This window comes from Xiphophorus hellerii, chromosome 4 (assembly GCF_003331165.1).
Source record: "Xiphophorus hellerii strain 12219 chromosome 4, Xiphophorus_hellerii-4.1, whole genome shotgun sequence".
Taxonomy (NCBI): Eukaryota; Metazoa; Chordata; class Actinopteri; order Cyprinodontiformes; family Poeciliidae; genus Xiphophorus; species Xiphophorus hellerii.
The window spans coordinates 4,398,866-4,423,755 of NC_045675.1; the positions used below are offsets into that span (position 1 = coordinate 4,398,866).

The 24,890-nt window shown below is 36.9% G+C and overlaps 2 protein-coding genes across 2 annotated transcripts in view; one reads left to right on the plus strand and one right to left on the minus strand.

The window, feature by feature from the left end:
* LOC116718581 (protein kinase C-binding protein NELL1) overlaps positions 1 to 24,890 on the plus strand; it is a 233,510-nt gene that overhangs the window by 116,622 nt on the left and 91,998 nt on the right. The window lies entirely within an intron of this gene.
* Positions 8,066 to 18,822, minus strand: LOC116718582 (piggyBac transposable element-derived protein 4-like). Its single transcript, XM_032560665.1, has 2 exons — positions 18,594 to 18,822; positions 8,066 to 14,208 (listed from the first exon to the last, which is right to left on the minus strand). The coding sequence occupies exons 1-2, from the start codon at positions 18,719 to 18,721 to the stop codon at positions 12,177 to 12,179; spliced, it is 2,160 nt and encodes a 719-aa protein (XP_032416556.1). The 5' UTR covers positions 18,722 to 18,822; the 3' UTR covers positions 8,066 to 12,176.

Sequence of the window (24,890 nt, forward strand, 5' to 3'; positions counted from 1 at the left end):
TTTTTTATAAAATTTACATACTGTTACGAAAAGCAACAACATCTTATGAAAAATGGACAAAATTTAAAGAAGGATTCCAAATGGTTACAACAAACAGGATCTTTTTCGCACCTCAAGATCCAGCACAGGCAGGCATAAAGACAACGACTACGCCTTTTTTATCACTGCCTAGGCAGAGATAATGGAAGGGAAGACAGGATTGGAAAGTATAGGCAGTGCTGCCAGCCAAGCTCTGTCCAAAATGTTTAAAGTCCAAACGTGTGAGTAGAGTTTCTCAGTGTGCAGTGGGTGGATTGATTCAGCCCACAGTGTAACACTGGCAGTCTGAGGCCTGCTGAAGTCTCAGTGGGTGAGCGCTCTGTTAAAAGGTCACTGAAAGACCTGTAATAAATTACAGTTATTTCACCGAACGACAGTGCTGCTGGCCCCGAAACTCTCCTCTTGTACTCCCTGTCCCACTTCTCAAACTCTCTTCTGGGTGGCATCCATCTCTGCCATCTGCACTTCACCGAATGCATGTGTTCCAACACAGCCAACGCTGTCCTTGGCATGGCTCCGCTCCCTTGCCTCATTCCTCATACGGTTATTTATCCCTGCTTATTTCCGTTCAATTTCCTGACCATCTCTGAGCTGTGGGGGATTGGGCTGGTAATCCTTGAGCCAGAGGGTTTGCTGGCTTACTGCTCTGAATGGTCCATGAGCTGGAGTGCCCAAATTTTCACTGGAACCGAGCCTGAAAGCTCCCATGCAAGGCTAGAAACTAATTTGCTCTAAGTAGCATAATGGGAGTGAATGCAGATTACCTAAAGGTCTGTTTTATTTAATTAGCATGGATCGTTTGTGTGTGTGTGTTTTGACAACTTTATGCTTCTTGATTTTAAGTATTGTGTGTTTTCTTCCCTTCTTTCTGTGTGTTTTCTTTGATTTATTTGTAAACAAAGCTTTGATAACAGTTCAAATTTTCTTTGTTTTGGTTAAAATCCTCTAAAGTTACATGTTGTGCATTGTTTGAGATCACAAAATATTACCCACTGCATATTTTTAACTATTTATATCTCTGTGTAAAACAGTCTATACAGCCCCATGTTTGTCCTGCTAAAAACATATTTTAATAAATATTGCGTAAACATCCCCATTGCAACTTTTTAAAGTCAATCTACATCTCACTATTATGCAATTTCATTTTTGTTAAGCTAAGAAGTCAACATAACCAAGGGTTTAGACATCACAGTTAAACTCAAGAACCAAATCCAACTAAGACAGAAGTTGTTTTTCATAGTAAGCACCAGCCTGTCTGACATTCTTCTTTCCAAAGTGGCTCAAAGTCAAAGACCTTCTAGATGTTTAAAGTTTATACAGATATCCCAAAAGACTAGATGTCACTGCAGTGAAAGAACAGTGGACCCTCCGTACTCACAGAGGTTAGGGGTCACAACCATTCACAAATAGCTGAATTCCATAAATACTTGAAAGATGGTTCAAACACCTAACATACCTTAATGTGCGCAATGGAAACCATCTTGGCACTATTAAAGATATTTCTAATCTCCCCTCTTGGTGACACAGCCTCTCAGGGCAAGGATAATGAATGGCTCTCCTTTCTGCTTTGCAAATACCAGCCAATAAGGTACTAAGTAGGATTGTGTCTTTGTATTTCAGCTTCCCAAGCTTAATTTTCGTTTGAATATTTTAGATAAACTCCAGAAAGAAATGTGCAAAAACATCTGCAGGTGGCTGAATCTGTGAAAACTGAACTGCAAATCGACTGTATTGTCTCAGAGGGAATGAATACAAATGCACTCCATCCATCCACCCGTCCGTCCGTCCGTCCATTTATTTTCTTCTGATTATCCAGGATCGGGTCACGGGGCTAGCAGCTTAAGTAGCTGCATACCACATTTCTATTTATAGAGGTCTTGCACAAGATACATTGAAGTTTGAGACTGTAACATGATAAACTCTAAAAGCTTCAATGGATATAAAAATTTTTTGAAAGCCCTTCGTTCATAGGAGGTTGCAGTCATTAGTGTACACAACTTTGAGAAGTTGCCACTTCAACTGGGACATTCTAGGACCTGGCTTAAAAAAGTTACTGGAGGACATTTAAATGCATTTTATCCAGAAGGTGAAGACTTGGCTTTAGCCGAGTCTGGACAGGGACAGAAGCTTCTCTTCCCTTAAGTCACTGCCAATCTGTTAATTACAGCACAGACCACAGGGACTAATGATCATGTTCCACAGACTGGTAATGACACAATTATAACTGTGAGGATATCAGTCATCTCCAATTATCTCATTCAGTGTCCTTGGACTGCATAGGCACACACAGAAGAACACCCCCTCGCACGCACACACACCGCCTTCCTTGTGAATAAGACAGAAAACTAGATGACTCAGTGTCATTGAAATCAATCGTTTTCATGCATAAACTTACTAAAGTGACGAGTTTTTAAAGAGCAAATCAGTGCTGTCAAGTGAATGTACGAGCAGTTTAAGTTTCAGCTGCATACAAAACAAATCAATTGTAACATTAATAAAGTAATTTGAGCTTTTTTACTTCTGCTTACTTTTGAAAAAAAATAACAAAGAAAAGATCAGTGGCTATCATAGCACTTGTTGCTTTTTTTCCATAATTGATTTTAGCTGCCAGAGAATACATCATGGATTCACGCTTGGATTTGTGGCTTTCAGCCAAAAACGTGCAGAGGTACGTGACCTAAATGTTCTGCAAGGCTGTCTTAACATTCACACCAGATTAACTGCTGACAGTTAAACCCTCCAACAGCATTTTTGCGTAACTGTGACTGCACTAATTTAACGCTCCAGTACACGAAGATGAGCTGCTACATTTGAGAGGAGCAAGAACAAAGCCACGTTGCATGTCAGGCCGACAACTTTGTTTTCTTTCAGAACTGCACTTAAAGTTTCTCTGTGCACGGCCTTTCCATTGGTTTGGCTGGTGTACTTCAAGCTTTAGAAGTAGGGAAAATAATGCTCTTTTGTCAGAGTTCTTTTAATATTTTATTACTTTATTTAGAAAAAACATTTTAAAGTACCATATTTTTTGGACTATGAGCTGCTACTTTTTTCCCCATGTGGCTTATAGCCCGGTGTGGCTTTTCTGTGAATTTTTCTTCAACTGCCTGGGGGCTCTTTAGCAGGAAGTGAATCTTTGAACGTCAAACTTGGAAATCAAAGAAGAAAGTGCTGATTTTCATTTAGAACAAGCACATGCTAGCAGCAGGCACAGCAGAGAAATGTTTTCAAACTCATACCCCCTCATCATGGAAACCACACGAAGAAGTTCATATGATGCTGCTTTTAAGTTGAAGGCTATTGATCTGGCAGGAGGGAAATAGAGCCGCTGCACATCAGCTCGGCGTGAACGAATCCATGGTTCGGCGTTGGAGACGGAGGGCTGCGTCCTTAATAGCAGATTTATTAAGGATATATTTGCCTCAATGTTGTGGGCCTATTGATTTTTCTTTCTATTGCTCAAAGGCCTTTGTCTTCCATATGTGTGAAATAATGCTTTCCTTTATTTGAATCATTGTCTCAAAGTCATGACCCCCCTCAACATGTGTAGTTTAATTAAGTTCCAACCACTCCTTGGTTTGTTGAGATTTTGCAGGAAAATCCTCAACATATACAGTAGCTGCTATTAATTCAATGAAATATAAATGATCTGGGCTTTCGTAGCTTTTCAATCATTCAATCAATCAAATTTTATTTGTATAGCACATTTCAGCAGCAAGGCATTTCAAAGTGCTTTTCTTCTAACTTGTACAAATTCTCTCACCCCAGCATATATAAGCCATTTGTTTATTTAAAAAAGATTAAACAAAAATGGAAAAACTTTGTGAAAAATCCAGTTGACACCTAAAACAATACTCCTTGGTGTGATCATTTGTGAAATTCAACAACTGACTGTAACAAACATTGACCATAAATACATCTAGCATTAAATGTTTTGAATATTCCCATGTAGGAGGTAAAGCTTGTGTCCTTAACCTGTACGCTTTTCTGTTTTGTTTTTTTCACTGAAGTCATAGCAAAATTCACCGCAGATACTGTTTTCAGAAATTGACTGTGGGGAAAATTGGTTTATTTTTATCAAGTAATTGATAGAGGCTGACATAGCTGTTACAACTGGTTTCTAATTGGTTGGAATGTTGGACCATTTGCATTTATTTTCTCAAATTGTAAATTGACTTGCATTCACCATAGCTCTGCTGAATCAGACAAAAGCTCCTTTGCTTGGAAAGTCAAACCCTGCTGCAGCTCAAAAGAACAAACTCTGGCCCACTTTGGGTGATTGAAATGCAGAACACTTCAACACAGTGCATTGTGGGTAAACATAATCAATACAAATAGAGATGCAGTAAGATATTGAGAAGAAAAGGCTCACCAGCAGCGGTAGAGTGAGAACAATGTAACACCTCTGATAGAAAAAGGGTCTGACAAAAATGTATCACATCTGCTGGTAAGAACTTGCAGGAATTTGATATGCTTAGAATAAGGGGCAGTTCAGGAGAAAAAAAGAAGAAATTTCATTGAACTGAGCAAAATGGATAAGGAAAAATATGTTATTCAAACGGTCTGGTTAATGTGTTTAGCTGCGAACCGGAAACTGCTAACCTTAACCTCACTGAGTATCCAATTAGGCCTGGTCCACTGGAATATTAGGTGTGAAAACAAACTTTGTTCTTTGGTCTGAAAATGACCTTAATGAGAACTGCAGTCAGGTTTGAACTTTTTTTCACTTACACTGTAATTATCAAAAAGGAAAATGTGGTTTAAAATTATTGGTTAATTATATAGGTTCAAGTGTTATGGTGTTAGCTCAGCAGAGGGCCATAAATGACCAGACAGGAACCGGTTACACAAATTTCTCCTAAAATGATTGAAACATTAATTCTGCCAGCCAGGATATGGCTGCATTGAAAGGTTCTGTGTTAATAAAGAGCAGCTGGTGTTTTCGTCTGACCTTCATCTAATGAATGTCCTGCAGTGAGCAGAGAGTAAGTCCCCAATGACAAGTGTGCAACTCCTCTGATGGATGACATACAACTAGTGAAAAAAACATGATCTCACAATGCACCAAGTCATGTTCAAGCACTGCACTTTGATGTTCACTTTTCTGTCAGGCATGGTCAGGCTATTGAAACCAATTTTAAAAGCTTGCCATACATCCATCCACGTGACACATGCCTCACTTTTGTGTATGCTGGATGAATTTGAAAATAATGGAAAAATAACCTGGGTAAACTCTATGCTATAACCAGTTGATATTTTCTTGTAAGTTTAGATAGTGGTGGTCTGATAGTGCTTTGTGCACATTTTCTATTGCTACTACAGAGATGCATTTTCTTTACTCTGCTGCTTTTAAAGAAATGGTGTTATATAAAATCATGTTATGTCATTCCCCCCTCAAAAACATATCTGGAGTATTCCTTGATGTTAAAGGCTTAACAGAGAAATGTTGTGATGATGTGGAGAAGGTGGATTGAAGGAAAGAACAGGAGTTTCTTAAAGAGAGAGAGGCAGGATTTCAAGTTTTAAATTGCATCATGTTTAATATATACAGCATTTGAACAACTTATAACTTAATGTAACAATCACATGTTAATATAACGTGATTGTGGCATAAAATGACACTGTGTTTTAAAATTAGACTATTGTTTTAACTCAGGAAGAGTTCAGAAATCAATATTTGGTGGAATAACCCTGAGGTTTTCAATGGGGTTCAGTGCAGTGGTCTCTTCATTTTTTCCAGAGCTGTAGAATAAAAAGTCAATACTAGAATAAAGATAAATTGCTAAGATAGCATTAAGAACATAACTAACATGCAGGGTAAGGATCTTGTGACTGATGAGCGTCAGAAAGGGTCTTTGAAGAAGAAGATGGCTAGCGTTTGAGCAGCTGAATGACTTCATAATCGATCTCCTGGTTATTCACACATTGGTTCATTTAATGAGTCAGATAACAGACACAGTATCCTTTGCTAGGAGCTGTTGACTTCATTAAGAGCAGTAATGGTGTGTAATGATGTGATATGGTTTTATCCTGTCAGAGCACAGCAGCAGGGTGTTGACTTCTGGCACCATTAACATAATGATGGCCACCAAGTATTGTCAGGACATATGCTGCCCACCTGCTCTGGGGCTTTGACCAGGTTCAAACTGAATAATGTGTTCAGAAGTTTTTCAAAAGAAATTACTGATACTTTGTAGGATTTGTTATCTTCAGTGTCATAGATGAGAAGCTTCTTCTTTTTCAGTTCTGACCTTTATGTTTTGTTTTATGTGCTTCATGTTTGGTTTGAATTCATCTCACTTCTTGTTGAGTTTTGCTTTCTTGTTTTCAATCGTATTAGGTTCTTGTATTGTTTCACACATTTCTATTCATGTGATTTTCCAATACGTAACTTAAAACTGCTTTACTTTATTTTGGGGTTATCAGAGGAAAAGGGGCTAAATATAAATGCAGATTATACTTTAGATATATTTTTGTATTAAAAAAGTTGTTTTCTTTTGTCCTTACATTCTCCACATTGTGTTAGTCTATTAAACAGAATCCAACTACATACACAAAAGCGTGTTGGTGTGAGATGTGGTTAAGGTACAGGAGGAAAAATCTAAAAGATAAATCTACGTAACTTCTGCAGAAAATCCTGCAGGTTAATCTGAAATCCAGAACTGTAAATATTAGAGATCAAATTTGGTATATGAAATAATTTATTTAAGCAATTTGTCCACTTATGTAAGGTTTGAGTTTGAATTATTAGGAACTTTCACATTATTTACACAATGGTCAACACGCCTAACTCATATGAACTTGAGAAACTATTATGAAAATAATAATTTGTTCCAAAAGCTTTCTTGACCTTCAGTACAGTGTGAAGGTCACTGTACAGCATATACTGTCACACAGTCTGACCTCCAGTTGATCATATTTCGTTTTCAAGGAAATGTTTTTCCACAATATGTTAAACACTATTGTGGTTCACACTGACACATGTCAACACAACTGACTGGTAGAGCAGTAATGTGTAGTCATGTATCATATTTGTCCTCCATTCTGTTCTGCAAGTACAGTTCAGTTGTGTGATTGAGAGGCTCTTCACGAAAGAAAAAAGCACAAGTCAGAACTTTCCTAAGCTTCACTGACAGCTTTGACAACCAAAAGTAAGCTTTCAAAAAGGATTAAGCAGTGCGCGAAATAAGTTTCAACCAAGATCTGTTTTGTCTGTAGACATTACATTTTGCCAAACGTTACTTACGCTGCTTTGCTGAAGACTATTAATCTCCTGTGAAATTAAAACAAAAGTTTGCTTTGTGAATTCTCCACTTTATGACTTGGGAAATGAGATTTAGCGCAGCAGCTCGAGAATTGCTCCTAATTTAACATTCAGGAGAAAGCCAAATAATGTCAGTGCCTGTGACTGGCAGATGGTTAAACAGTCTTGTTATCCGCAGACACAGGATATGTAATCACAGAAGGATGCTCACCTCCATCTGAGTGGTGCTTCTTTCTGCAAAGTCTCTGTAAACGTAGATATCAGGTTGTAAATCACAGCCATATAACTGCTGTAGTTGCCGCCTGGCAGTGAACGCATGGATTGTTCAGACTGAAGCTGTGAATCAGTTCAAGCTGATCCGGACTTACTGTAACTAAGCTGCCACCTCTTTCCTTGTTGTTTTTCTTTTGAAAGAGAACAAGCTCTAATTACTTTTGTGGTCAGTAAAGCACAAGCTAAATGTAAAAAAAGAAAATACATAAGCCATTCTGTTGCTAAACAGCAAGTTGATTCATAACCAGTTAATGTTTGTATTTATAGTATTCTAGGCAGGCCTGGGATGTAATTATGCAAAGTTGTTTCGACTAAAAATGCTGTACTTCTTGAAAATTACATTTAACCTTCTTAATTCCTACTAAATACTTAACCTGCTGAATGAGATCATATTGAAATGCTAAACATGTTTGCTTGGCATTGATCCAGTAAGACCTCTGCCCTCTCTACTTGGCTTTAAATAACAGACAGTTGAGAAAGGAAGCAGTCAGATTGCTCTGTAATTTCTTTATTTTTGATTAAACTCCTTATAAAAATGTACAGTGTAAAAAAAAAAATCAACAGAAGGTATAAAATAGGACTATAATGTTATACATGTTGCACCTGATAAAAGTACAACTTTCACTGAAATAGCTTATAAAAACATGCACACATGAACACATTCTACCTCTAACACTCTACCTTCATAACTGTTTACAGGAAATATGTAAAAAAAAAAAAAAATTAAAAGTATAGAGATAAAATTAACACTCATAATGGCAGAGACAAATTAGCTCATTAAAATTAAAGAATACACTTAAAACACTTAGTTTTGTATCATGAAAGTATCAGAGAACATTTTTCCTATCTATTGTTTACATTTACCATTAAATAAGCAATAACTGAGCAGGTTTTTGACAAAGGGATTTTATACACAGTTCAGGCAAATCAACACGTTGTAGCACCAGATGCTTGGGGATGCGTCTTGGCTACACATTTACTGTTTTGGTTGTTTTACACTCAACTTTTGTACATTCAAAACCTTGCCATCTAAATATTTTGTTCCAACCATTTTTCAGGTCCTGTAGTAGCCAAGGCGACGTTGCATCTCTACCGCTGACTCAAAGTAATTTTCTAAATTCTACCCATGGAATACTGATTTAAATTTTTACTATATGGCTATCAACCAGGAACAGGCAGATTAGTTATTTAAACTTGATCAGGGATAAAATATTATGACGGTTAACTGATCCTAAACTACACAAAATCGTAATTTGTTGGTATGAATTGAGGGAATAAATTGATGATGGGGTGACCTGACTCAGGAGTGAAAGTCTGGGTACTGAAATGTTAAAAATCTGACAGCAACATGAACAAAATCACGCAAGACCAAAAAAAAACAGACATGAAATGAGAAAATCTGGGTTACAGTCGACTTACAAAATGCAATGTTTCAGATTATGGATGATACTTCAGCTGTATGAAAAAAGTCAGGATTTATATATTTCATTTATTTAAAAAAAAAGCCATATGAAATGTAAACTCAAATGATACTTGAGGGTTATTATGACTCCATATTTCTATGAGCTTGATATGTTTCTGTGAGAATGCCTGAATAATAATAATAAAAAAACCCAGCAGTATAACCTATAAGAACCTTTCCAATATCATAACTATTTTCTTTTTCTCTTTTATCTTTATAGATCTTGAAAGCACAAATAGTCAGTGAATATAAATTTGTGTGAGTATTTTTTGAAAGACAAAAAAACTTTTTTTTAAAATTGACATTAATTAGTGATCCTGTGGTTCAAAATTAAACAATCTCTTTGCGGATATGTCTAGCTCAAGAGTTGGCTTCACATGAAAGCTGTGCCAGGCATCAGAAAAAGCTCAGACTTTTCAAATTGCTCATATGAAAATAAAAAAAATGTTACATAACACTCCAGATGCAGCACATCATTATTTTACGTATTTGGTGCCACAGAATTATGTTTCTAAAGCATTCCTACCAATGTGTCAAAATCCTCTCAGCACATTGCAGTGAAGCTGCTCTATTATTTGTCCAGCGCTCACAAAAAAATAACACTATGCGCATAAACATTGAAAACAACTATACTACCTCTGCAAAATTCACAGTCCTAAGAATCTACCTCAGTATAGCTACAAATACACACATAGGAAACATGTAAATAGGAACATTGAAAATTCAAGTATGTAGTCCTGAAATCAGGTTTGTAGCATATGGTACAAACATGTTCTGAAATGTTTTCCTTCACATTATGCCATTTTTTATATAAAAAAAGAAAATCATTTCAAGTCCATTTCAGTTATTTCACTGGGAAAGTAATGCTGTTTCCATACTAAAATTTCCAAGCACAGATAATTCCTTTGAACATGCACAAGTACGCTACTGTGATCAATGGAAGCTTTAAAGATTTCTCCACATTGTTAGAGTAAAAAAAAAAAAAAAAAAACCCACACTACTTAAATAAAAACCGCAGCAAGTTGAAGCTCTTACTGTGTCTAGTTCCTGTAGAAGCTAAAATAACTTTTTTACAAATTGTACCAGCCTTTCATTTTTCATGTAAGCCAAAGTCCAAACAACCAATAAACGACACAAACACAATTAAGCTTAATAATTAACTAATGATCTACAGTACTATGCTGAAGTTAACTGGTTACTATTTCCACACGAGAGTCAGAAATTGCTCACCAATTTACAACAGAATTAAAAAGCTCTCAATATATATCTGAAACTCTATTCTTATTGCAGTTTTTTTTAGTAAATCACATAATCATATATCTTGGGACTTTGGTGTAAAATTACCAGCTCAAGGTTTTACACTGAGCTTCTAATAATATGTGCCATCCAGATTGAGACTTTTCAAAAACCTATTTTTACTATTTTTGATAGTTTTCATTCTAACCAGTTTTATATTTATGCTTTTGCTCTTTGGGTAATTTTTCTTTTTGCAATATTTACTGCATGCTAATTAGATACCTAAACAACACTTGTTTAGTTTTGAAATCATGTCCAAATGTGTATGCTTGATACTTCACAATATGTAAGTCAATGCATTAATCAGAGTACTTGACTATTTTAAAAAATTACTGCCATGCATTTCATGTATCTGTAGCAAACTTTAATTTTTGCAGTTTTTAGATTACTTAGTGGACATTTTTTGGGGTATTGTTACCTAAAGAGCCTCTTTTAGAATGATTAGCAGGAGACCTATATTTCCAGGGCTGAGCTGTAAATACATAAAAAACGATGTACATGAAAACCTCCGGTGCTCTGACTGCACTCCTTACTCAGACTTTTGTTGGAGCTAAGACAAAGTAGTACAAAAATGTTTTTAAAAGTGATGTTGTAGTCTACATGTAGGATGTGAAATAAATGATAAGAAAAATATGTGCCCCAAGACTAAATTTTTAAAGTCTGCATTATCAAAATGAGCATTTCAAGACAGATGTCAATACAGTACAGTGTTGTGATCCAGTGGTATAACAATGCCGTATGCGTTTTTCAAGTTGTCAGGGTCTACAGCAGTATTCATTAGTGTGTCAAAGTCCATATTTACACGTTTTAATAATACCTGAGAGCAAAGTAGCTTCATGCTTAACCCCTGAGGTAAGATATCAAGAAGTAAGAGACATACCTACACAAACTTTACAATACAAAATGCGGGACCAATGCACAAAAATTTGGGGAGTTTTATACTGACATAAAATAAAAAGTATTCTTAATCTAAAACTGTGAGAAATTTCCAGCTGAAGGAAGTTCGCATTATTGAGCAGCAGTGATGTAATTTAATTCTTCACGGATGACTGATCAAAATCAAAAAGATTAGTGTATACTGACAAACCCCTGTCCTAATAAAAGTGAATGTTTGGATGATAACTTATTGCAGAAATGTGCTCATATTACAGTTTTCAGTTTAAAATTCTAAGGTTCTTACTCTGTTATTAAAGTGGCAGGAGTTGTGCTATCACTGTAAAACACATGGTGGCAGGATACAATTTATACAATTTAATCTTCTTAAGAGCAAATGGTGGATGTCTGATAAAGGTCAAAGACCACCAAATTAGCACCTTTGTAGACAGAAAAAAGCAAGAGTGCTGTCCCATTAGGTGTTGTCTTCTAACTTAGGCATCAAGTACAAATGTCCTCTTGATACTAAAGAGGATTTCTGATGAATGTTCCTTTCTAAAGTCAATATGTAGCAATGAAATATGTTCATTTCTGGATAACTTTATTGTCTTCCAGTTTCTGATTTTAGGCTACATGAATTACTAATACTATGCATTGATACTAAAGATTTTAAAGATGAAATGAAAGATTTCAAATTTTGATGTGTAACTACCTTAAGAATCACAACTCTCTCCGCTTTCTGTAAGTGGAGAAACATGAAAAATCAGCAGTGCTTCAAATACTTACTTTCCTCACATTAATACATTGTGAGGACACTATCTAAATAACTGTTTAAGTATGCTGCTTGACCATTAACAATGCTACTAGGTAACGCTCTGTATCCTTGGATGGGTTTTTCAAAAAAGACCAAAAAAGGAAGAATGAGGGTAAATGAATGCTAAAGACGTACCTGTTACTCAGTTTTGTTCATTATTAGACACAGATGTTATTGCTTCTGTGCCATTTACTATAGCAGTTTCTTAGAGTTGTGAAACAAAGTGTCTTGTGACAAGTGCTGCAGTAGACGGGTGATTTTCTCTTGCAGACCACACATGATCTCCTTCCAGCGGTGGCCCGATTTCTGGAGGCCACATTGCTCATTTGTTCAAAAAAGTAAGCAGGCAGGTGCCCTAAACCTGGGGCATCACACTCTGCAACAGCTGCCTCACCAGTGGAAGCATTCTGGCTGACTTCCACAGGGCAGGAAGGAGCTGAGCCAAGCACCACATCAGAAGAGGAAGACGGTGGCACTGTGGTTAATGCACTAGGCTTAATGTTCATTGGAGGCATATGGGGCATTCCAAACGGAAAGATGGACAGCATAAGGTTTTGTGGGCCTGACCGGCGTGGAGTAGAGCCTATCTGGGCCAAGGACAAAATGAGTTTTTCCCTGAAGAGTTTCTGTGTACCTGTTGGTCGATTTTGCATTTTGCACATTTCTTTGTAGAGGATGAAGGCATTTACTGTTGCTATGTCAACAAAGTGATAGAACAGAGTTTTGTACCATCTCTGTGTCTTGTGAAGGACATTGTAATAGCCAATAAGTGCATCGGATAAGTCAACACCCCCCATGTGCTTGTTGTAATCTTTGACACAGCCTGGAATGGGAACATGCTTTACTGTCCACTGTCCGTCTTTGTTTTTCACTTTTCTCTTTGCCATATCATTGCTGTAAGCTTTGTGCATAGTGGTGCACATTGTTACCTCTCTGGTGTCAAACCACTTAACAAACAACAGATCCCCTTTTCTGATCCACCTAATGGTTCCTCTGGGTGTTTTCTCCGGCATGTTGTTTGGTTTTTCTTTGGGATAACCTGCTATGTTGGAGCGAATAGTGCCACAGGCCCAGATTTTCCTTTTAAGAAGGTCAAGAAACAGACCTGGACTAGTGTAAAAGTTGTCAACATAAAGCTTGTAGCCTTTGCCAAGAAAAGGAATGTTCAGTAGTCTCATCACAGCATCATAGCTTATCCCCTTCCCTGTGGGTTCCCCATCTTTTCCGACATAAACAAAAAAATTCAAGGTGTAGCCACATATTGAGTCTGCCAACACATAGAGCTTAAATCCCCATTTTGTTGGCTTATTTCTGCTGTACTGCTTAAATCCGAACCTTGCTTTGCTCGCCACCATTCGTTCATCTATAGAGATGTGCTGGTGTGGGTGAAAGTGAGTGTGACAGGCTTCCAAGATCTGCTCATACAGTGGCTTTATCTTAAAGAGTCTGTCATAACCCAATGTTCCCTTCTTTTGGTCGTTAGCTGCTTCCTTAGCGGGATCATTCATATGCAGGCTGCGGGATATGGCTAGGAAACGTCTGCAAGGCATGACAGAAGCAGGAAATGGCAGACTGAATAGTGTAGATCCTCTCCAGAACTCTTTCAGAGTTTTCAGTGGTACAATGCCCATGTAGAGGACAAGGCAGATGTAAGAATACATATCTGCTGTTGTAACAGGCACCCAGCTTTCCCTCTGGCCTTGGCATTTCTTTTCCCCATATGTATTAGTATTTCTTACCAGTGTATCAATTACTGTAGTAGTGAAGAACAGCTGAAACAGCTCAAGTGGTGTGTAACTTGCTGTTCTGTTCAGCTGAGGACCTACATCCCTCTGTGGTCGGAACCGTGCCTGAGGAGGCTCGGCATCTTCCTCATCAATATTTCGCCAGCGGTCTCCATCATCTCCATCTTTGTCTGGCCCTAAGTCTCGTCTTTGGCGCTTCCTGCTCTGAGTGTTCCTGCCTGGACTGAAGAGTCTCTTGCGAGAATTGTGAGAGGAGGAGCAATTTTTGGGTGTAGTTGCATTTTTGACCTTCTTTCTACAAGTGCGTCTCCCCTCCCATGTCTTGGATGCAGGCGATGACAGTGGAGAGGCATATACAGAGCGACATTGCCTCCTTGAAGCTCTTCTCTTTGCAGGGCTACAATTCCACTCAGCAGCTGAACTCTCCTCATCAGTGAAGGCTTTCCTGTACAAGAAGGAAATGGATGAGGGTTAATGATATACAAGGTAATAACTGTTCTTTGAACAAAGCTGGAACATCATCAGACAATTTATAATCATGTGCCAACCCACCGATATAAAAAATAAGAGCAAACATATTATATTATTATCTCATGCAAATGTTTAAGTCTTCATTTTCATTCAGTGTCAGTATTGACAAGAGCCCTAGATGTATGCTGCAGGTTTGGGCCAGCTGCCAAGGTATATCAAGGTTTTGTAAAAATTGTAATTTTCAAAAGGTGTAACATTTTACTTTTTTGAACTGCCAATATGTTCCATTATAGATTTCCTAATGTCAAAAGATATTTAAGCTGTGTTCATAAATATAGCTTATGTAAAAAGCTCATACTTTTCCAGACTTTGCTCTACAGTTTCCAAAACTCATCCCAAAAATATATAGATAGGATAGGCAGATGGACAAGTAGGCAAGCAAAATTATTTATTTTTTGTAGACGACACTCTCAACAATGTTTTTACTTTGAAAAATGCTATTTGGTTTATTTGGTTTATGAATTAATACGACAGCAACAATAAAATTTTAATATCAATGTTATAGTTAAAAATGTATTTTATCAGGAGTTGAACGATTAATTCATTTTTTTTGTGTGTGTGACTTAATGCGATGATACCAAACCACAATGTTTTTACTACAGCTTACAAGCCCATCCCCATTATGTTATTCATAATTTCAATTTCTCTGCAGTCTCTTGGACTTGATCCAGCAGTGCGGGTTATAAAAGTAAAACAAACACTCTCTGTAAAGTCCACATTGTATTAAACAATAACAGTGGCCACGTTGTCTGACTCAGACCTAAATGGATATGACATTTATCGTCCCTCATTTCTCTTGGAAAAACCTGATAGCCTACACTTGACAAACAAGTTTAATTATGTATATTACAGAGCCATTCCTGTGAAGCTGTTCACTCGGTAATGAGCAGTTAAGATTAAGTTGGAGTAAGAGGCATGTCTCCTTGAGACCCAATGATATGAATAAGATACATTATGTCTCATTTTGTAAAGCTCAAGGTTGCTTGTTTTTTATTTTGCTCCAACAGCTGTGTAGATTAGCTGACTGAATTTAAAAAATCTTACAGGTAAAGTTTCAAAAACACAATAAAAATTCAGTTTAAATATGAGTCAGCAGGAGTATAAATATTTAGAGACCATAACACTGAATATGGTTAAGGAATCTGAGAACTGAATGTAATATTATGTCATAGTGTTTATACAACCGGACTGCATGTTTGAATCTTTAACCCGGTAGCTGTGCAGGAAGAAGCCCTGAGTTCAAATTCTGGCCTTTCTATGTAGAGCTTGGATGGATTTCCCTCTGGTTTTCTAAAATTTGAAGAAGATAGATATTAAATGAACTGGTTGCTCTAAATTGTAAGAATATTACATGTATTGCAACCAGATTGAACCAGAACTATAGATGGTTAACAGTCAGGCTATTTGCCTGCCTCTGTCCTCCTGGGACAGGTAAGGATATAAAGCAGTCCAGAAACTGAAAAAGGTCTGCTTTGTGTTTCATCACTGCATTTTGAGTTACTATAGAAACAAACGGTTATCTGAAGTACCTGAAGAGAAAACCCCCGCTGTATGAATCAAGCTCCTCCGCAGCTGACCAACAGGTATCGTTTATTTTCTTAAATGAGTGATAATTTGTCATGTTACAGATGAACAATGAGGTATATTTTGGCTAATGTTATGCCTACCAACTAATCATAGTGGCTACCTGGCAGGGTATTGAGTAATGGTGTATAGGTTGTGTGAAAAATTAATACTGTAATATTTATTTATAGGTAAGCATCAGAACTAAATAATTAAATAGCAGTGTCTTTTACCATTTACAATAAGATAAGCCTGCAGACTCGATGTACAAACTGAAAGTGCTACTTTGATTGCAGCAGGGTCATCGCCTTTCAAATTATGTCCTTCCTTCCAGATCCTACTTCATAAAAATGGTGGCAAAAATGTATGAAGAAATCAAAGACAAGTTAAAAAACACCCTAAAAGAGACAGAGGGCACAAATATTTGGAGGCATAACAGTTTCTTGGGGAGGACTAGAAAATGGAGTTCCACAGCCTGACAACAATGCCACTGGAAGAAAGACACACAGCAGCAAATATTGCAGAGTGGTTTGACATTCTACTGGAAAAAGTCAAAACTGTCGTCCATGATAATAGTGCTGATACTGTAGCAGCAGTGAAGGTTTTGGCAGAAAAGCATAAATGGACATTTATGCGATCTGTGATGCATACCCTGCAACTTGGTGATGCCAAAAGCTCTGAAGAGAACCAGAACTTTCAGTTCGGTGTGTGGCTGCTGCAAAATGTCTTGTTGAACATTTTTTAAAAACGTGCACTAAGATGTAGAAGCAGCAGCAAATGGACACAGCATCAATATGCAGAAGGCAACATGGACTTAGTTTTATTGTGATATTTTGTGGCACTGTTGTAATAACAATAACTTTAACACTACTATTTATTTCTTCATTTTTGGATATCTTTATGACTGTGACAACAATCAAAGCACCACAAACACAAATTCTGCTATTGAAAAACATAACCATTTGTAACATCCCTCTTTAGGACAACAAAGTGATTTGTATTGCTAAACTGTACACAGTAAATTAATTTAATCATATTTTCTAATTTATTGCCATTTGAAGAAGCAACAGGGTTCCTGAGTGGACAAGACTACATTACTCTGTTTGCACCTACATAACTCATGCAGAAGTCCATACAGGCCCAGGTTTTTCATGACTGCACCTGCCCAGTCATACCAAACTGATGTGACGACACAAATCACAACAAGTTGGGAAGGACTATTTATGTGTCGGCCTCAATCCCCAAATATTGTCCCACTTACTGCTGCTTTACATCCAAGATTTAAGAAACGTAATCTCCTGCCCCCCGATGAAGCCTTTGCGATCCAAAGTGTGGCACAAATGATGGCACATGATGTCAAAAAGAAAACAAGACGGAAAAAATTCAGGTGACAATGAAGTCCAAAGTGTAGCACAAGACAAGGCTGTAAAGCGGAAAGAAAGCATGACGTCATTCATCAGCAATCTACTTGATGAAGAGAATGACTTTCATCTTGAGTAATCAAACTATAAGTATAAGTCAAAGTATCTTGATGTACTTTGAAGACATTTTTTTTTTTTGGTCTTACATTTATTTATTTAAAATCTACCCTGTATTTATATGGCCAAACACTGGGTTATATGCTGAATTTGTTAATATTCAACCATTACTTCTTACTGTTTGGGAAATTTGCATGTGCAAATACTAAAGTACGTCACTTTTTGCAATCTCCCTAGATAATATCTAAATATGATAAGCTTAGATACAACCCTATAAACTATCCCTAAAGATAAAAATAAAGCTTAGATAATGATACCATACAATCAGATCTAATCAAAATTTTACTTTCTGGTTTTTTTTTGTTTGTTTGTTTGTTTTTGTTTTTATTAAAGTCCACGTAAAACCATCTGGAACATTCTATTCACAGGCCAGGTTATAAACACAAAAGTTGGAGCTTTTGTGTTTCAAACGGTTGGACTGCTGTTTCACCCAATCTCACATTCTTATCTCCTCCATGATAATACATGCTGGCCTAACCGAATCGGTGCATCTTATCCTTATCTTATGTGGTCATGCAGCTAATGGGAAATGCATTCCTTTTGACATCTTATTTATGAATTTATTAAGATAGAAGATAAAAAACACGGCGAAACTAAGCTGTTGTTTGTAGTATTTATGTACTGCTGTTTTAAAGACGCGTTTCCCCCCCAGGTCAAAGTAACGCATTCAAATGCACATCAAAATCTGTTCTCTGTTCGATACCTCTAGTTAAAACAACCATCCTTCACTGTGTGCATCTGTGCATTACAGATGAGGGTAGATCTTGTTTATTAAGCGGAACCAATCCATCCACATCGATGCGGGGGCCTCCTGCGCTTTTCCTGCAGGTTTATGTGCGCAAGTAAGTGCAGGACAAAAGGAGCTGCAAGTGCACAAAGAGCTTGCACTTCCACACAGCTCGATAAAGAACCACGACGAAGTACTCAGTCTCGGAACCGCTCTGGACAACTTTGGCCTTTTTGCTGATCTGGTAGCCTGCGCTGTGCTTTAATTCCCCCTTACCCCCCCCCCCCAAATGTTGGGGTGGGGAAAAAAACAAAACAATGACAATCCCTCTGCGGTGCATTTCGGCTGCGCCCTGCAAACCAACTGGTCATCATTCTACAAATTTGTGTTTGCTTTTGCAATTGCACAATTCATAATGTGCAAGACCGCAACAAGTCCACGCACAGCTTTTTGCATATGTGAAAAACTCACTTTCCTGATCCGGGGCCCAGACCCCTGGGAACGTAGTCCTTGTCCAGACTGCTGTGGCTGCTGTCGCTCTCGGAGTCCCCATCTGTCTGGAGCTTCTCTAGTTCATCCTCAGACTCTGCAAGTCGCATTTCTAATATCTGCTCAGGTAAACCTGTTGTTACTTTAAGAAACTCCCTGAGACTTGTAACCTGTGCGTTCGGGTTTGCGGTCTATGAATAGTAAGTTCACGCCCCGTTCTACGATGGAAAGTGATTCCTTTACCACTGGTCTGAGGCCAGATGGGCTTCCCTTCTTCTCATTACCATATATGGACATAGTCTCTTCCGTGTTGAGTTTTCGCCTCGTTTAACTTTGAAGAATAAAATAAAGCGATGATCGGTTTAGTAAGTCCAGTTTTCTGGTACTAATTACTGAAGAGGCAGGTTTTTCCGCCCAAAAAAATTGCCTCTTGGGGAAAACGATGCATTAAGAAAAAGTGACAGTTTAATAACACAGGCCCTACAAAGATTATATATATATATATATATTGTCTTAATTCATTATCAATACTATTTTTGATGAATAGTGTCACATTTAGTGTACAATATTTAATAAAAAGTTACAATCTGCATAAATTTTAGAATTTCTAATAACAATTATTTTTTTAAAAACTATTTTCCAGAAGTCTTCAACTGATATGTGTGCAAACTGTATGTTGGTAGGCAATGCATACATTGTGGGTGCTGTTTAAGCAGGAGTATTTTTTTTAAAGCAGTGTATCAGCCACATAGGCTAGATGTCTTCAACTAATCTTATATTTTGTCATTTGCTTGTTTGCCCAAGTGGTTTCTCAGCGGACTAACCTCGCCATTCAAACAGCAGACAGTAGAGACCCCATTGACGAAGCTGAATAATTGCTGATTTTTCAGCCCAAAACTTACACACTTATGTAACAGTGTTGTTACATAGATTTTTTTTTTCAATTGTTGTGCAGTCATTTTGATCGCATATAATCAAATACATTTTTTTGAAGCTTTCAGAGTTCAACAAAGTGTGCAAACAGTGTACTTGTAAAAGCTGCTCAGTTTTTCTGTTTACAGATGGAGTCATGCTCAGGTTATGAATTATTCAGCCTGTCACAGCTGTGGGTTCAAAATTTGGAGGGTTTAAAGGCCCCATTTCACTCACATTTCTGTCTTATGAGGTTTTGTTTTTCATTGCACGTCCCAAGACGCTGTAAGTGTTCTTCATTACTTATTTATTTCGGATAGGTGGAAATTCTGCCTTGCACACATTTTACAGGAAGGTGGAGCTCTGACTAGGTACAAGTGGTAATCAGAACCTGTAGGTTGATGGGTTGCATAGACGAGTTGCAATTTATGTAGAATTAAAACCAAATAATCTTTGATTCAACACAGTTCTTCTCTCACATGAACAGGTTCAGACTGATGTTCCAGCTTTGATGCATCTCTTTGGTACGTCTCTCAAGAGAAGTACAGAAAAAGCCAGAATTCAGAGCAGAACATACTGGGCTTTAAAGAAGTCCTCAAAACTGATGAAATGACAGAGACTCTGACTCATGCTGCCCCTATGCTTAGAGGTTTAGATTATGACATATTCATAACCAAAATGCTTAAAGTTTAGGTAGTAATTACAAGGTTTGACTTGCTTTTCTGGCTTAGGAAAGGACTTATAACTAATGGTGTGTTTTGGAAATGTGAATCCACTCAAACATTCTTCAGCAGAAGATTTATAGTCAGCAGGTATTTGTTCATTCTTTTAGTGAAGGCCTTTTCTGATTTCCTGTAGCACTACAACAGTTTTTCAGATGAATTGACAAAGGGACAGAACAACCGTCTCTTATACAGAAAATGGTTTAAACTGGAAGTGAGACCTCTGAAAGACAAATTTGATGTTTCCTGTGAGTGTTTCTATTGTTTTGACAGGATGTTTGTTTAGGGAGACTTGCCTGATAAAGAAGGCATTTTCACAAGCTTTAAACCTGCTGGATTCTGCTTTGACATTAACAGACTTCTGACTTGTCAAAGCAGCGACGATATTGCTGATAGTGATAACCCTGCGTTGTTTTTTTTATTATATATTAGTGTTTCAGTTGTATTATTTGTTCATGTCATTATAATTATTATTTTCTTATTGTTCTATTCTCCTCTTTAGGTTATTAGCCTGTTTGAGTATTTTCTTAATTCTGGTATTTTGACTGGAAGTTGAAGTATTTCGTAGATAAATTTCTCTGTTTGTGATCATTCTGTGTGTATGGAGTGGTTGTTTGACAATGCTTGTGTCTATTATATAATACCACACCTCACCAGGTAATTGTTCATAAAACAGCAATTAACACAGACTAAGAGCTGTTTGGATATTAATCCCTTGTTGCTCTGAGCGGCTAAAAAACATCACTAACTTGAGTAGTAATTGTTCTTGCCCTTGTTTTCATAGTCAAATCAACATATTGTTGCATAACAAACAGATAAGCAAGGAGCTGCTGTTTTTGTTTTACTCATGCCTATGTGTTTTTTGCTTTGTTTAAATCAGAAACACAATCTTTACTTTATCCTAAACGTGTTACTGGGATTCAACTTGATCTAACATTAACTGCAGGTCAGCTGTAATAGATTTTGGTGGGTGATAAGATGGTAAGACTCAGGCGGGTTATCTTGGAGGTTTACTGAACTGGAAAAGAAAGTGAGAGGGGGATGCATGTGGAGTTTTACCGCTGACCTTTACGTAGACACGAAGCAGTGACAAATGGAAACAAAGATGGAAGGAAAAAATGAGGAAACCGACAGAGTAGTTTCAGCGTCCTTTTGAACTATGAAGACCAACCAAAAAACAAGAATGTTTGTGCAACTTTTCTAACTTTTCCTCCCAGATGAATATTTATTTAGGATTCAGTCTGCATTACATCACTTTGGAGGTCTTTTCTTATCTTTTCAAGTACATTGTGTGCACACAGGTGAATTTTATTTCATTTTCGAAATAATGAACAGTCAAAACAGTTAAATCATGCTACTTTGAGTAGCACTTAAGGTATATTGTACAGGAAAAAATAGCTCCTATGATGGAGCACAAGAGTTTTATTAATTGAAATTTCCATAAAAATTAGAAGTTAATGAATGACTCAGACCAACACTGCATCACCTCTAGCTTCTGTTCTCCCATGGTTTCCAAGGATTTTTTATTTCCCTGCTTATTGTCTTACCCCATAGGTACTTACTTGTTTTAGCCTACTCAAATCCAGTTACTCTCCTTAAATGTAATTTCACACACTTCATTTCAGCCCATTCTGCCCACACACCCACTTGAGGCTGTGCCTCTGATGTCTATCAAGTGCCCGATATGTGATTAGTAACTAGATATGAGCCAGTTACGAGGGTCAAGGTAGTTTTTTGGCTTCAAAACCTGCCATTTAATTAGTTTAAAACGTTTTAATCATGGTGCCAGAGAGAAAGGAGTGCAGACTCTGCCGGAGCAGACAGCCTGAGCGACGACCCACCAAATATCAGCTTCTTTACTTTACAGGGGTACGCAGTGAATGTCAGTATAAAGTGCACTGCAGAATGACAAATGGCCTAATAGTTTTTTATAAAAACTACAAAATCTTGCTCAACTCTTTCAAGAATCAAAATTAAAACAAAAAAGTTTTAATTGAAATCCTGTTATAATTTGTTTAGATTTTTTGTGTAAATACAATGAAACTGTATTTATTTGACAAATATGTTTCATATTAAAGAGACCAACTAAAACTACATTTGGCTGCTCGCTTCTCTGCACTTTGGCTTTCCTTTGTTTGCAATCTTTACTGAAGAAAACTCTGGATACCTTACATTACACTCATGACTACTTCTTTTAACCCTCCCACCGTCTTAAGAGATGAGGTCAGTTGGATCCCGCAAGCTTTTTACCTTGTGAGCAGTCTGGCAGGTTTGCACTGACCCCTTTTGTGCTTTTTTGAGGGTTTTTTCCCGGTAACTGACAGTCTAACCGAGCAATCCCCCGCCTCGCTTCTCTACTGTGTGACCTTGACATCTGCCACTAAAAGCGCAGGAGGGTTAAACTACCAGGTACACAGAAACATTTTATAATAAAGTGTAATGCTAGATACTTATGGTTTTTAGTATTTAATAGGTAGCTAAACTTTCCCTGTATGTTCTTAATGTTCAAATAGACGGCACTTTCTTGGATAAGCTTTTCAATGTTATTGCAAATGAAACATTTTAGCTTTTTCATTGGTTGATGTCTCTTTCCCTTGGTCTCATTAGAAGATGCCTTTGGCTTGATGCAGACTGCTTTCTGCTGACGTTCCTCCTATACAGTAATTTATCATAACAAACATGCGTCTTATAAGAAGCCTTGTTTTTTCTTTAGAACTAGAAATGATCAAATAATTTATAAAAGATGCTGTTTGTTATTGCATCCTTGTTCTATTTTGACTAACAGATCAATGATTTAATGAAATTATTTTATACATAATAAAGTTGGCACCATTTCATTGACATTACACTGCATTTCTGATTCAGTAATTTTTTTAATTGTTGATTTACATAATTACATTATATATGTTATTTTGCAAAGAGTAGCTGTTTTTACAGTTACTTTTACTGTAAATATGGAAAAACTACTCTCTGTTTTGGGATTGTTCCAGGGATTTGTCGCTAAATCAGCTGCTTCACATTGTGGCACTGAGGAGACTGGAGCTCACTGATCAATTTTCACCTTTTTCAATTAAAATATGAAAACGGACTAAATCAAGTTGCTCTTAGCTCATGGCTAGATAATCATAAAAAAACATGTCACAATTCAACAAGTGATAAAGAAAACTACCTATGTCACTACAGCTTTTCTTTCTTTTAATGCTGTCAGTGAAGCTATAGAAGTACACTTAAACAATTGTGAGTTTTTTCATCTTAATAGAACTGACTGGATATTAAGTTTTTGTTTTTTCCTTTTTTACAAAGTATTTTGACAAAATTGCCATTGCTTGTGTTATTTAGCTATAATGGCTAAGTTTTCCCAGAATTAATTGCGTCTCTTTTATTTTGACAGTGTTTTCCCTCCTGTGCTTTCAATTGACTTACTTCCTGTTTCAGGGATAAAGCTGATTGTAATCAGCCTACCTTAAACCTAAATGTTTAAGGTACATGCAGTTAAGTCTATATTTATTGATTTTCCTGATAAATTTAGGTTTCAAGTAATTTCTTCAATTTGTTTCATCCAACTGGAATGCTTCAGACTGACCCAGCCAGAATCCAGACTTGATAGTGAAAGATTCTTTGGAGGGAGCTGAAGAATAAGTACATTATTATACATTTGGTGGTGATGGTGGTGGTTGGATGACCCAGTAGCCGCCTAACCATATCTGTTCATTTATCTATGAATAGATGAAGCACTTTGGAGTTCTTAGACTTGATAAAGTGAGTACAAATGCAGACCAATTACTATAAAATTCAGTATTTGTTCACAACTGATATCCCTTTTACAATGTTTAATGTCATTTGAGAAATGCATGTCAGGTTATCTTGTTTTTTTCTCTTTTTTTCCTGGAAAATCTCAGGTTTCAACACCAGCAAAGCTCATCATTAAGAACAGCATAATGGATTCATTCAGTTTGAGAAAGAATGTTGTTAAATAGCTGAGAATTTTAGCTGCAGGGCATGGCTGAGCCGCTGAAAGCTCTGCAACAACTCCACAGGTTGAAGGGTCAGATGTGCCAGCGAGGCAGTTTGCTAGAGAAATTGCAGCATTAGCTGTTTTTTTTCAAACCTATAAACCAACATGTTCTGACAAGCAATTTCATGTTGTCATCTGAAATATATGTATTTTTTTTTTATGCTTCACGACTCTTTGCTGTGTTTACAGAGGGACTTTATGGTTTTGTTGTCTTTTTGACCATTTGCACAATTAATTTCCTGTCTTACTTAAAAACATTGGCAAGTCCCTGGATTAATTAAAGATTCTGTTTTAAAAACCTTCAATCTGTTTGTGCAAATATTATAAAGTCATAAAATATGTGGGTTGTGCTATTATAATTTGAGTATAATTATTACTTTGGTAAATTGGAAGCCAACTTCCACCCTGGATTGTTTGATGATCTGTGGAACATATTCAATTTAATTCAATTCACAACACACCATCTGAAGGCATTTAGCAAAAAAAGTAAACTCAATCCATTCATTTTAGACAGATTTCAATGCACTTACATATATTCAAAATTGTTTTTCATTATCAAACAAAGAAGTTTATTATTCAAACTCAATAAAATGTTTTCTATCTAAAAAACACAGCAAATTGCATTAAGTT